This window comes from Glycine soja, chromosome 14 (assembly GCF_004193775.1).
Source record: "Glycine soja cultivar W05 chromosome 14, ASM419377v2, whole genome shotgun sequence".
Taxonomy (NCBI): Eukaryota; Viridiplantae; Streptophyta; class Magnoliopsida; order Fabales; family Fabaceae; genus Glycine; species Glycine soja.
The window spans coordinates 3,589,903-3,605,839 of record NC_041015.1 but is presented as its reverse complement, the minus strand read 5'-3'; the positions used below and the strand labels follow the sequence as shown (position 1 = coordinate 3,605,839).

The 15,937-nt window shown below is 31.9% G+C and overlaps 1 protein-coding gene across 1 annotated transcript; it reads left to right on the top strand.

Annotated features, from left to right (window-relative positions):
- The first annotated feature begins 2,325 nt into the window (after positions 1 to 2,325).
- LOC114385249 lies at positions 2,326 to 14,855 on the top strand. Its single transcript, XM_028345271.1, is given in 4 exon segments — positions 2,326 to 5,018; positions 6,895 to 6,925; positions 8,523 to 8,684; positions 11,816 to 14,855. Coding segments are annotated over 4 exon segments (5,613 nt in total). The 5' UTR covers positions 2,326 to 2,358; the 3' UTR covers positions 14,576 to 14,855.
- The last annotated feature ends 1,082 nt before the right edge of the window (positions 14,856 to 15,937 follow it).

The following is a 15,937-nucleotide window of genomic DNA, read 5'->3' as shown; positions in this document are numbered from 1 at the left end:
TCAATTTAAAACTCTTGGTGTAATTAATCTTTTTTATTATAACCAAGTTCTTCTATTAAATGAGTATTTTTTTTTTTATGAATTATTCTCTTCTAAATTAAGTTACGTACTTTTTTTGTATTTCGTATCTAACTTTTTTATTTAAATTTTTTTATAATTTTATCTCTTTTCAATACAAATACCTAAATCTAATTAATTCTAACTAAATTTTGATTTAACTTTCAATTTTAAATCATAACTTATATAAAATAAAAATATCTTTTTATAAACTATAGTTGAAATTTATTGCAATATTTTTTTCGTCTCAATTAAATTTTGAAACTTCACATGTTATATTAATAAAAATATCGTGTCTTTATTAAATTAATTAATTTATCTATTTAATTTATTATTCAATAAAATTAATGATGACAACATTTATTATTTTTATTTATATATATTACAATTATGTATTTTTTGTAACCATTTTTTCCTCTTAGTACCGTACATGAGTACACAAAATTAATGATAATGAAATAAGTAGGTTAGATTGGCCAGCTCATACCCCAAAGTTAAACAAATTGTTTGTTCTCAAACATTTAAAAGAGTGAAAAAAAACTTCAAAATGTTATCAATTTAATCACTCTAGTCAAAGTTTAATTAATTAATTAACATGATCTATAAAAATCCACTCAACCTCAACAAAAGGAATTTAGCTAAGCATAAAGAAAACTAAAATGTAAAAAGAAAACTCTATAATTCCTTAAAGAGACGTGAGTTACTATCTCCAGACTCAAACTAATTGACTTGAAAATCAAAGTCCATAATTACAACTAACATCCTGGTTTGTGATAAAATGGGACCACCATCAAAGAATTGAACTACTACATTCAGCATGACCCCAAAGGTTCTCACTTGTTATCCTTAAGCTGGTGTGGATTAATATTTTGTCATTCATGTTAGGAAGTTTCTCGACATCTTGATGAAAGGAAGACCTCAACAATAGTTAAACATAGTAATTTGTCATTTATTTTAGGAAGATTCTAATACTCACATCTTATAGAAGACAATCTAAAAAGTTGTCAAACATATATATGTCAATTGTCATTCATTATAGGAATATTTTTACCTGTCTTTGACAAGATCAAGAATAAGAAAGTGACAAAGTAAATGAAAAAAGTAATACCAATAAAGTTTAAGAAATTAACTTGATGGTAGATTAAATTAGAATTATTTTAGTCATAAAATAATTGGAGAACTAAAATGGTGACAAAGAAATTTTGTAAGAGATTGATTTGGCAACTAATTTTTTTTAAAAATAAATAAATATCTTTTTAGTTTTAGCAATTTAGCACTTTTATGCTTTTAGTTTTTATAAAATTATTTTGTTTCTAATCCTTTTAAATTATGTTTGTTTTATTTTTTTATGTTTGTGACACTTTAGATAATATTTTTTTCACAATATATAGCACTATCTCTAGTACTTTAAGGACTAAAAATAAAATAAATATATTTTTTAAATATTAAAAATAAAAAAAATAGTTTTGTAAGGATGTAAAGGAAAAATAATAAATTATAACAAAAAAATGTATTTAAACAAATTAAAAAATTAATGTAATAACATGTATAGTTTTAAAAAAAAATTAAATATTTCACTTTGTAAAAATAACTTTAGTTCTTAAGGGGAGTTTTCATTTGTTTTAGTCCCCTAAATTAAAAGGAACTAAAAGTAAAAGAGGGAAAAAAAAGAGTTAAGAGATTAAAAATAAAATAAAAAAGTTATTATAATAAGCATGTTGTGGATAGCTTGAATGGTTCCACTACTAAATTGGGTCTCATTTTGGATATTTGTAACTAGAGCTTAGATATATTCAAAACATCACAGTGTACGTTTTTCATCCGAAAGAGACTATAATTAACCAAAAATACTATGAATGGATTAAAAAATTACATTTAGAGGAAACTATAATTAATTTTAACATTATTACGATAATCAGTTGGAAGCAAAATTATAAATGTTTAGACTTTTTAATTGTTCGCAATATAAAAAAATTATCCAAGTAATAGAATATTATTTCAATAATGATTTAAAAATATATTACTATATTTAATATCAATTGAATAAAATTAAACATTAATTAAATATTAAAAAAGTGAAAATGCTTATTAATTGAACAAAAAGAAAATAATAAATATAATAAATAAGGTGATAAAAAGGGGAAAGATAAATAAAGCTACACATGATATGAAACACAGCCCAAGGAACAAAAAGTTGAATCAACTTAGAAGCAGCGTAGGCTATAAATAGATGTTAGTGAATTAAATTGGTTGCATCCATATGAAATCCTCTCTATTTTTGCTAGCTCTTCAGTTTAGAGGATGAATATCAATAATAACAATCTTTGCTGGCTTTTACTCCCATACTTTATCTTCCTTCTTCTTTCTCTTCCTCCTTCTTCTTCTTCTTTCTGCAACCACCTTGACAGCTCTGCCTTGTTACTTTTCAAAAACTCACTCAACACTTATCATTTTCCTTCCAAAACAGAATCATGGAAAAACGGAACAGATTGTTGTGAGTGGGATGGGGTCACGTGCGACAACATCTCAGGGCACGTGATTGGCCTTGACCTTAGCTGGAGTAATCTTCAAGGTCAACTCCATCCCAACAGCACCATCTTTAGCCTAAGACACCTTCAACAACTCAACCTAGCCCAAAATTATTTTTTTGGATCTTCAATGTGTTCTGAATTTGGTGATCTCGTGAATCTCATGCATCTAAATTTGTCATACTCTGGAATCACTGGTCACATTCCCTCCACAATCTCTCACTTGTCCAAATTACTGTCCCTTGATCTCCGTGGCTATGACTTGATAGTTAGTGATCCCAACTACCCGAGAATGAGAGTTGATCCATACACATGGAACAAACTCATTCAAAACGCAACTAATTTAAGAGAGCTTTATTTAGATCAAGTGGACATGTCTTCTATCGGAGAGAGCTCTTTGTCATTGCTAACCAATCTGTCTTCCTCTCTCATCTCTCTTAGTCTCTCAGCCACTGAATTGCATGGGAATTTTCCAACTGACATCCTCTGTTTACCCAATCTTCCACAACTACTTCTGTATGAAAATGAGAAGCTGAGAGGTGAACTTCCAAAGTCCAACTGGACTGCTCCACTAAGCTACTTGGCTCTCGCTTATACTGCTTTTTCGGGAAACATTCCCGATTCCATTGGTCATTTGAAGTCTCTTAAGAGTCTAGCTCTGCAGAGTTGCAATTTTGAAGGACTGATTCCCTCATCATTGTTTAATCTAACTCAACTCTCCGATTTAGATCTATCATTTAATAAATTAGTTGGCCCCATTCCAAGCAAAATCAATAAACTTTCAAAATTGCAGTTTCTATATTTGACTAATAACAAGTTAAATGCAACAATTCCAAATTCAATATTTGAACTTCCAAATCTTTCTGGTTTGAGTTTGGCATCAACTGACTTGAGTGGTCATCTGGACTTTCATCTATTTTCAAAGATAAAATATCTAGGTATTCTCGATCTTTCTGACAATAGTCTTCTCTCTATTAACTTTGATAGTACCGTTGACTACATCTTACCCAACCTTCAATCCTTAAATTTATCTTCCTGTAATATTAATAGTTTCCCTAAATTCTTAGCACCACTTCAAAATCTTCTCCAACTAGATCTTTCTCATAACAACATTCGTGGAAGCATTCCCCAGTGGTTTCAAGAAAAGCTCTTGCACTCCTGGAATTATACAACTACTCTTATTGATCTCAGTTTCAACAAGTTGCAAGGAGATCTCCCAATTCCACCCAATGGCATTCGATACTTTTTAGTCTCAAATAATGAGCTGACCGGGAACATTCCTTCAGCAATGTGCAATGCAAGCAACCTCCAAATACTCAACTTGGCTCATAACAACTTGACCGGCCAGATTCCACAATGCCTGGGAACATTTCCTTATCTTTCGGCATTGGATTTGCAAATGAACAACCTTTATGGAAACATACCTTGGAACTTTTCTAAGGGAAATGCATTTGAGACTATAAAGTTGAATGGCAACCAATTGGATGGACCATTACCAAGGTCTTTGGCCCACTGCACAAATCTGGAAGTTTTGGACCTGGCAGACAATAACATAGAGGATACATTTCCCCATTGGCTAGAAAGCCTCCAGGAGTTACAGGTACTCAGTTTGCGATCAAATAAGTTTCATGGTGTCATCACTTGTTTCGGTGCCAAGCATCCATTTCCCAGGCTGAGAATTTTTGATGTCTCAAATAACAATTTTAGTGGGTCCTTGCCAGCATCGTACATCAAGAACTTTCAAGGAATGGTGAGTGTGAATGACAATCAAACTGGTTTGAAATACATGGGTAACCAAAACTTCTATAAGGATTCATTAGTGGTTGTAATGAAAGGTCAATACATGGAGCTCGAGAGGATATTAACTATTTTCACAACCATTGATTTATCAAATAATATGTTTGAAGGAGAACTTCCGAAAGTCATTGGAGAATTGCATTCTCTCAAAGGGCTTAACCTTTCGCACAATGCAATCACTGGTACCATTCCACGATCCTTTGGTAATTTAAGAAATTTGGAATGGTTGGACCTCTCGTGGAACCAGTTGAAAGGAGAGATTCCTTTGGCTTTGATCAATTTGAATTTTCTGGCAGTGTTGAACCTTTCACAAAACCAGTTTGAGGGTATCATACCTAAAGGTAGACAGTTTAACACATTTGGAAATGATTCATATGGTGGAAATTCAATGCTATGTGGATTCCCTTTGTCAAAATCCTGCAATAAGGATGAAGATTGGCCACCACATTCAACATTTCACCATGAAGAATCAGGATTTGGCTGGAAAGCTGTAGCAGTGGGATATGCATGTGGGTTGCTATTTGGAATGCTTTTGGGATATAATGTTTTCATGACTGGGAAACCACAATGGCTTGCGAGACTTGTTGAAGGTGTGCTTAATTAATGAAGAGTGAAAAGGACAAATCATAGGAGAAGGCAATAGTTTATCCTTAGTTTAATATGGTTCTTTTGTGTGTTTCTGTAATTTTAACTTCTGTCTGTGGAAGAATTATCGTCTCTGGTGAGTGATCTATTTCAAGTTGTTTCCAAATAAGAAAAAGAAAATGTAATGAATGCTTTGGTTTCAATTTCCAGCAATTAAATGTACAATTGTGTCATTGTATTTTCAGATATAGTTAGTTCATGCTGAATGCTGTTTAGCATCAAAGCTACTGAGAAAAGAAGTAGAAGACCAACCTTTCGGTAGTTTTAGAATTCACTGCCGAAGAAGGTTCGGTGGGTCTTCTGTCTTTTTCTTTACTAACAGCACTACAGAAAAGTCCATTAGATTAAGATCGGTATGTTTTTGCTTAGTGAAAGGACTTTATGCCAAAACTCCAACCAGAAAGAGTAGGATTTTCTTATTTGCCAAAACACAAGGCTATCCTTGAAACAAAGTATTTAATAGTAAACGATGGAGAATTTGCATACAAGTGGCTTGAGTTAAAACCTTCTTTCAACTCTCTGTTCTACAAACAGATATTGAAGTTGACATAATTGATCCTGATACAGCCTCTGGAAAGACTGATCCATATGCATTACAAAATTTCTAGACAAAGGCACCAGAGGGTAAGCATGTTCTTGAAATTAAGGGTTGAGGTAACATTAGAATCAGATAATGTACCTCAATTGTTTTTTTAAAAAAAAAAACGTAATATCAGAGACAAAAATGTTAGTTATCAGAGGATGAGAGGGATACATATCACAGGCATAGGCCAAGTAAAGGAACAAATCTCAAGAAGTTGCACATTGATTGATAAAAATACAGAGAAGGTATATGGTGTTGTTATTTATACTATCTATTAAGCGACTAACAAGTAATTAACCATAATAAATTAGTGATTAACTAACTCTAAGTGAATTTTACTACTCTCCTTATAACAAATGTGGGAGAAGATAATCTTTTCATTCCTGGCTAGAAGATATCAAAATGAGTGATCGTCCCATATTATTAGCCCAAAGATAAAAACTTATTAGCCACCTCTTGAATACAGACATATACCATGTCACGAATGCCATAGACCGAGCTATGACTAAAAGTGGACTTTTAATTTAAAATTTAGTTTCACCTACTCCTGTTATTACATACTTTCTCCAAACAACAATCCCTAACCAACTCAGTCCAATTATTGATTTATTTTGCTGAATGATGATCGTACATGTGCCCAGACCACTGTGTCCCTTTGGGAGGTTCCTTAAGTGAATAAACCAAAGTCACCGTCACAATGTGTTGGGAAAACTCCACCACAAACAACAAAATTACCCAAACATCCAAAGAATCTCGGATGGAATACATTATAGGATTTATTTTTTCTTGGTTCTATATATAGAGTAAATAACAAAATTACCAAATTCAAATATCATCATCATCCTACTCTTAAAAGAAATCCCTAATTAAAATAAGTTTAAACAAATTAATAAAATATTTAAATCTAGATAAAATCCTACAAATTTCTAAGATAACAAATTCCTAAAAAAATCCTCCTTAAATCTTTCCCTGCTCCATTTATTTTAAAATTTAAATTATTCTCCAACACATTCGTCGCCTACTGATACTCTAAAAGCTGGCACCTTTGGATGGTTCCTTTGGGAGGCTTTCAAATTTGAAAGTTAAAACGATAATGGTAAATATTTGGACGAATAAAGTGAAACAATATAGATCATACTAGTATTGACACAGCAAATATGTGGCTCAATTGTCCTTGAAAAAAAACATAGTTCTTCAAGTGTACACAATGCCCAAAGAATGAAAGCAACTTTATACCCAAACACAATATTCAGATCCATGTATTTCTGGAATTGGTTTGTGTAGGGAGGTTATAGCTTGTTTAAGTGTTGGATGGGTTTTTATACGTATCCACAAATTGCATTTGTTGGGTTAGAGGATGGCATCTTTGTAAGAATGGGTACCCTAGCCTTGTATTCGCTCATATCCTCTTTCTTTAATGAATATTCTCTCTTTTTTGCTGAAAAAAAAACAGTATTCAGATCTTACTATTCAGTTTAGCATTTCCAAAAATATTAGATCCAAAAAATGACAGCAAAAAAAGGTGACGTTTTAACAATAATCCAACTACATTTGCACTTATATTTTAATGTATATGAGGATATTAACTACTTGACTACCTTCACAAGTACTAACTTATGTTTGCCACTTCTTCTCAAAGTGATGTTTTAACAATAAATCGGTAATTCAACCAAATTTGCACACAAATTAAGGGTACTTGAGTTAAAACCTTCTTCAAGCGTACCCGTTATAGAAACAGATATTGAAGTTTAACTGGTGGCCTTCCCATAATATTAGTTAAAGATTTTGATTCTCAGCTCTAAAGTTTAAAATTTAGAAGCAGGGGCTTACAGCATTGATAATTTGGTATGGATGGATATAAAGGAATAACTTCATTCCTGATTAAGGTCTAAGGGTAATTTAACCAAGCGGGTCTATAAGCATCACTATTGGTGTCATCTACGAAAAAAAAAATACTTCTTCCTTTTCTAGGAATTCCAAGCATTACATACGTGCAAAGCTTAGAGCTTGTTTGTAATACATACGTGTAATGCTTCAGTATACCTGTGTTGCCGTTTTTGTTTTGGACAGCGTGTTTCCCCCATTGAACGTGGATACAAAACATACATACAACGAGTATCCAAATACAATCTTAATCAATAAATGATGTAACAGGGATGCACACAAACATTTTTATTTTTTTGAAAATGATGTTTTATAGAAAACTAAACAACAGCCAAAGAGGCTAGACCATTATTGTGAACTAGAGCTAAAAGGTTACGCACAAATATTGCATCAGATTAAAAATATAATTTTAGAAGAATCAACTCTTCTTAAAGAGCTTAAACTAAATGAAGTACTGAACAAAACCGACAAACATGGCTTCATGTGTCCTTTGTTTTTAAATACAGAGATAGCCATGAGTGCACGTTGGTTGTAATTGTGATTTCAGTGATGAGTAAATGTACAGTTTAGGCATGTTGATGAACTTTGTTTTAAAAAATATCCTTTGTTTTAGTTACCAAAACTTTGGGAGATTAAGAACATTTGGAGGCTGTTTGAGGAGATGGATATTGGATATGTTTGAAATAAGCATGTTTGGCATTTGCCCTTTTCAGAAATTAGAAATAATTAAGGGACCAAGAGAAATTCTTGAAATGTATATTATTTCTGAATCTAAGGACTGGGGGGGCCAGTCCTAAAGTTTGTCGTTTGTTGTCAATTTGCATAAAAAGTTATCATCTAAGTTTTCCTTTTACTGAGAAGTGTGGTCTACTTATTACAGTTAATTTAATTTTCCAGTCAGTATGCAATTCTTCATAGTTAATGCAAGGAAATATACAATCTGGTAATCTGAGTTCATATGAAAGATATGCAAATTATTATATTATGAATCAGATTATCTTAATAAATTGTTTTAACTTTTTTCGTAGGTGGAGCATCAAGCTTCAGTTTGCCCCCTGCGTCTAATCACATGCCGGTTCTGTGGTGATATGGTTCAAGCTGGGAGGTCTGCCATGGACGTCCGTGACAGATTAAGAGGATTGTCTGAGCGTTCTGTGATGTTGAAGGACATGGATATTCGCCAGATTTCTGTTCATCGAAGTGGCTAGTTCTAATATTTTTCATCATAACAGCAACTTGTGAAGGATTGCATCTAGGTAACAAATAGAAAATTAAAAGAAACTAGAGGAAATTGAAAGAGACAGGAAGACAGGTTGATGATGGTGGAGCTGAAACATCTCTATGTTCTACTGTGGACAACCGGCTGTGGATCTATTACACTGTTGTTGATCTTGTCATTCATTATGTATGAAATTATGATTATAAAAATGTTTGGTTTGCAGTAATTTTACATTAGTTCTTTTGTGCGGATGAGAAGAATAAAAATTACAATTTTATAAATATTTAGGTAAAGAAACCACTTGCAAGTAGGTTTGTTGTGCTAACAATAACCAAGTAATGATTGACGAGTGCACGTAGGAATTAGATGTAGTTCAGAGGTTGTTTGGCCGAATCAGTTTAAAATATCTTTGCAGTGTTTAGTGTTTCTCATCCTTTGTTTGAATCTTAAAAAAATAGTTTCACTGAAACTATCATTGGCTTTCTGATATATTTTTTGAATAAGCTTCTGAATAGAAGAAAAAATCATCAGTTGAAGAACTAGTGTTTTAATTTGATCTATTTAAAATTATTGTATCTGATGGAATTCGTTTAATTGTTTTGCATAGATCATACACTGCATAAACTCCTTTATAAAGCTAATTAGAAGATTGTTTTCGAAGTTTCACCTTCAGCTTATATAGATTTAACCATTTTTTGCAGTTTCTCGAAATTCTCATACAACCTTTGTGATCATATATTCAGTTTTTCTTGTAGCCACATGCAAACTTTTTTGCAAATTGAAAGTTATTCAAATACTTGTGGTTCAATAAATTTAAAAGGAGATAGTAACTGTTATATGTATAGTCCGAGATTGCTAAAAAGCTTGAACTTTCTAAGTGATAAATTTTTCTATAAAAAGACAATCAAACAGTAAAATAGTTAACCTATAAAATTGTTATTAAATATATTATAATAACTGATGCTATAGAAAGCAACTTTTTCTTTAAGAAGAAAACATAGAATGCAATATTAATACCTTTTCAATAACTTAAAACTATTAATAATTAAAGAAAAAACAAATTTAAATAATATATAACAATGCTAAAATATAAGAAACTTAACTAAGCTCCACCACTGCGTGAGAAATTTAAGAAATTTGGAATTGTTGGACCTCTCATGTAACCAGCGGGTGAGATTCCTATGATTTTGACAAATTTGAATTTTGTCCTTGTCTTTAACCTTTCACAAATGTGTGGACAGTTTAATAATACATTTAGAAATGATTCCTATGCTTGAAATCCATAATCCAACGGAATGAGGATTTCATTTGTCAAAATCCTGCGATGAAGATGAAGTATGGCAACCACATTAAACAAAATCCGCTTTTGTTTATAAAGTTCAATTTATTTGCCACAAATTGTCTAAGATTTTACCTGCAGAGACATTGAGGAAAATCAGGCGTTCAACCTTCAATTATCACAAGATCAGCATTTTATTAGGAAGAAACTTGTACAGTTTTCTTGAAAAACAGAGATTTTTTATACAAATGTATTTAGATTTTTCAAACAAGCTGAATTTGTGTTTTATTGTTTACTAGAAGCTAGCCGTACTAATTAAGGTAGCATAGAGATGGATGAAACAGGTCTTCATGATCAGCAGCATGCTACTCTTTTCTTAAAGAGAATGTGCATACGAACACAGGGGCTTGAGTTGAAAAAGATACGAAACTTGACATAATAGTTAATCATAATTGTTAATGCCTTAGATAAAAGTGATCAGCATGTTTTCATCATTTGGTACAGTAGATTAGGACAACATTTGTTTTCTGCGAATTTTGAATAAAAAATGGAAGAGGTATACGCCATAAGCCATACGATTTGATTCCATTTAAAAAATATCATTCAAACAAAATATAAAATATCACTTAATTTGATTTAATTTAAATATAATATTAAATTCAAGTGAAACCAAATCATTTTTTTATCATATCATTTGATTCAGTTTGACTATTTTATTATTTTTAATTTATTATTATAATTTAAAGTTATTAACTAAATTTACATAGTTATTATATAATATATAATTTTTAAAAATTAATTTTATTTTTAATTATATTTTGTTTGGTATATTTTAATTAAAATTTACTATCTTTAATTTTATTTAAAATTAATATAAAATAATACTATCAATTCTTTGTATAATATAATAATAATTTGTGTAATACTTAATATTTAATATTATTTTTTAATAATATTAGTATATCATTTTTAACGTATGAAATAAAATTATATCTTTAATTATAAAGTAAATAAAATTAATAAATTATTTAATAGGTATTATTATTTATAATAATAAAAATTAATATAATTACAATATGTTATTTATTTGATTTGGTTTAATTTTTTATAATAAAATTTAAAAATAAATCAAATCATTAAAAATATATGATTTTTTATATTTTTGTTTTTGTAATTTTGAGTTTAGGCAATTTTTTTATTTTTTTTGAATTGATTTAATGATTTATAAATAATTTGATTTGATTTTGAATGTCCTACAAAATGACATGAATTAAAGGGTAAGTGTTTCGTTTTTCTAACACTTTCCGATAAATAAAAAATAAAATAAAAACTTTGAAAGAGAATGGGAAGACTCCGTTTTGGTCTGGGTCGTGTTTCATGTGTTTTAATTAATTTTCATTTTTGACAAGACATGCACGCGGTTAGAACCTCGAATGTCCTACGTACACAAATGCTGTTTTGTACACAGTACGCACGCGGTTAGAACCTCGAATGTCCTACGTACATAAATGCTGTTTTGTACACCGTACGCGGTTAGAATCAACTCCAATAAATTATTATGGTCCATACATACTATTTGACTATTTTTCATTCGCTTTACAAGTTTCTACTAAAGAATTATCAAACATGTTACTTGTCATTAAAAATAAGAACTAAAGAAATAAAAAAAAAAAAAAAGAGAGAGAAAAGTAATACCAATAAAAGGAACAAAAAGTTGAATCCAAATGAAACCCTTAGAAGCAGCATAGGCTATAAATAGAAATTGGTGAATTGAATTGGTTTTATCCATATCAAATCCTCTCTATTTTTGTTCTTCTGTTTAAAGGATGAATATCAATAACATTATTTTCTGGCTTTGGCTTCTACTCCCATACTTGATGTTAGCTTCTTCTTCCTCTTTCTGCAACCACCATGATACCTCTGCCTTACTACTTTTCAAAAACTCATTTACTCTCAACACTTCGCTTCATTATGATTATTTTTGGCTCTCTTATTCTTCAAAGACAGAGTCATGGAAAAACGGAACAGATTGTTGTGAGTGGGATGGGGTCACGTGCGACACCATCTCAGGCCACGTGATTGGTCTTGACCTTAGCTGCAGTTATCTTCAAGGTCAACTTCATCCCAACAGCACCATCTTCAGCCTAAGACACCTTCAACAACTCGACCTATCCTATAATGATTTTTCAGGCTCTTCATTATATTCTGCAATTGGTGATCTCGTCAATCTCATGCATCTAAATTTGTCATACTCTCAAATCAGTGGTGACATTCCCTCCACAATCTCTCACTTGTCCAAATTACGGTCACTTCATCTCGGTGACGACCAGAGCATGATGAGAGTTTATCCATACACATGGAAAAAACTCATTCAAAACGCAACTAATTTAAGAGTGCTAGATTTAGTTGACGTGGACATGTCTTCTATCGGAGACAGCTCTTTGTCATTGCTAACCAATCTATCTTCCTCTCTCATCTCTCTTAGTCTCTTTGACACCAAATTGCAAGGGAATCTATCGAGTGACATCCTCTCTTTACCCAATCTTCAAATACTATTTTTGAGTTTTAATAAAGACCTGGGAGGTGAACTTCCAAAGTCCAACTGGAGTACTCCACTAAGGCTCTTGGATCTCACTTTCACTGCTTTCTCGGGAAACATTCCCGATTCCATTGGCCATTTGAAATCTCTTAAAGAACTATATATGGGGAGTTGCAATTTTGATGGACTGATTCCCTCATCATTGTTTAATCTAACTCAACTCTCCGGTATAGATCTATCGATTAATAAATTAGTTGGCCCCATTCCCTCATCATTGTTTAATCTAACTCAACTCTCCGGTATAGATCTATCGATTAATAAATTAGTTGGCCCCATTCCATATTGGTTTTATTCTTTGCCTTCCTTGTTAGACTTGGATCTTAGCAACAACCACCTCACGGGGTCAATTGGTGAATTCTCATCTTATTCTTTGAAATACTTGTCACTCTCTAATAACAAACTGCAAGGTAATTTTCCAAATTCAATATTTGAACTCCAAAATCTTACTGATTTGAGTTTGTCATCAACTGACTTGAGTGGTCATCTGGACTTTCATCAATTTTCAAAGTTGAAAAATCTAAATTACCTCGAACTTTCTCACAATAGTTTTCTCTCTATTAACTTTGATAGTATTGCTGACTATTTCTTATCCCCCAACCTTGAATACTTAAATTTATCTTCCTGTAATATTAATAGTTTCCCTAAATTCATAGCACCACTTCAAAATCTTATCCGACTAGATGTTTCTCATAACAACATTCGTGGAAGCATTCCCCAGTGGTTTCATGAGAAGCTCTTGCACTCCTGGAATAACATTACTCATATTGATCTCAGTTTCAACAAATTGCAAGGAGATCTCCCAATTCCACCCAATGGCATTAGATACTTTTTAGTCTCAAATAATGAGCTGACCGGGAACATTCCTTCAGCAATATGCAATGCAAGCTCCCTCTATATACTCAACTTGGCTCATAACAACTTGACAGGCCAGATTCTGCAATGCCTGGCAACATTTCCTTCTCTTTTGGCATTGGATTTGCAAATGAACAACCTTTATGGAAACATACCTGCGAACTTTTCTAAGGGAAATGCATTGGAGACTATAAAGTTGAATGGCAACCAATTGGATGGACCATTACCATGGTCTTTGGCCCACTGCACAAATCTGGAAGTTTTGGACCTGGCAGACAATAACATAAAGGATACATTTCCCCATTGGCTAGAAAGCCTCCAGGAGTTACAGGTACTCAGTTTGCGATCAAATAAGTTTCATGGTGTCATCACTTGTTTCGGTGCCAAACATCCATTTCTCAGGCTGAGAATTTTTGATGTCTCAAATAACAATTTTAGTGGGTCCTTGCCAGCATCATACATCAAGAACTTTCGAGGAATGATGAGTGTGAATGACAACCAAACTGGTTCGAAATATATGGGTAACCAATATTTCTATAATGATTCAGTAGTGGTTGTAATGAAAGGTCAATACATGGAGCTCGAGAGGATATTAACTATTTTTACAACCATTGATTTATCAAATAATATGTTTGAAGGAGAACTTCTGAAAGTCCTTGGCGAATTGCATTCTCTCAAAGGGCTTAACCTTTCGCACAATGCAATCACGGGTACCATTCCACGATCCTTTGGTAATTTAAGAAATTTGGAATGGTTGGACCTCTCGTGGAACCAGTTGAAAGGAGAGATTCCTGTGTCTTTGATCAATTTGAATTTTCTGGCTGTGTTGAACCTTTCACAAAACCAGTTTGAGGGTATCATACCTACAGGTGGACAGTTTAACACATTTGGAAATGATTCCTATGCGGGAAATCCAATGCTATGTGGATTCCCTTTGTCAAAATCCTGCAATAAGGATGAAGATTGGTCACCACATTCAACATTTCACCTTGAAGAATCAGGATTTGGCTGGAAAGCTGTAGCAGTGGGATATGCATGTGGGTTTCTATTTGGAATGCTTTTGGGATATAATGCTTTCATGACTGGGAAACCACAATGGCTCGCGAGACTTGTTGAAGGTGTGCTTAATTAATTAATGAAGAGTGAAAAGGACAAATCATAGGGAAAGGAAATAGTTTATCCTTAGTTTAATATGGTTCTTTGGTGTGTGTCTGTATGTTTTCTGTAATTTTAACTTATGTCCTTTGTGTAACAAATCACATCTCTCTTGACTCGAGTGATGTATTTCAAGTTGTTTAAAAATAAGAAAAAAATTTGATGATAGTAGATATCAAAATGAGTGGTCATCACATGTGATGATATTGGCTCAAAAACATTGATTCTAATCTCCAAAGACAAAAACTTATTAGCCACCACTTTTACGTCAAGCATGCCATAGTACGAGCTAAGATTAAAACTGGACTTTTAATTTAAAAATTGGTTTCCCCTACCCCTATTACATACTTTCTCCAAACAACTATCCCTTGTAACCAACTCAGTCCAATTATTGATTAATTTTTCCTGCATGATTATCGTAGATACGCCCAGGCCAATAATAAAACAAAGTTGCCATAACAATATAGCCTACTAATGCTCTAAAAGCTGGCACCTTTGGGAGGCTTTCATTAATTTGAAAGTTAAAACGATATTGGTAAATACTTTAACCAATAAAATGAAACAATATTGATCATACTAATATTCACACAGCAAAGATGTGCCAATTGCTCTTAAAAACAACTTTATAGCCTGACAAAATATTTGGATCCATGTATTCCTCGGATTGGTTTTTGTAGGAAGCTTTTTTATATTGAGAAATATTAATTATTAGTATTGTTAATTTTTGCGTAGAAAAGTTATAACTTGTTTACGTGTTGGAAGGGTTTTTTATATGTATACTTAAATTGTATTTGTTAGGTTATCTCATGTATCAATATCCTTTTTCTTTAATGAATATTATCTCTTTTTTTGCTGAAAAAAAATAGTATCAGATTTTATTATTCAGTTTTTCATTTTAAAAATTTATAAGATCCAAAAAATGAAAGCAAAAAAGGATGAAGTTTTAACAGTAATCTAACAAAATTTGCACTTATATTTTAGTGTATATGAGGATATTAACTACTTAACTACATTCACAACTATTGACTTATGTTTGTCTCTTCTTCTCAAGATGATGTTTTAACAGTAATACAACTAAATTTGGACACAAGTTTAGGGTGCTTGACTTAAAACCTTCTTCAAGTACCCGTTATAGAAACAAACATTGTGTAACATCCCAATTTTTCGTAAATAAATTTAAAAAGCTTTTTAGTAAAAAAATAAATAAATAAATAAATATAGAGCAAATAATAGGCTGAGTACCCTAGGTATAAATAGTTATGTTAAGTCAGCTGCCTCCTTTTGGCCTCATCTTCGTTTTTCCCCTTCTCCTTTCAAAACCCTTTCTTTTTCCCGCAGC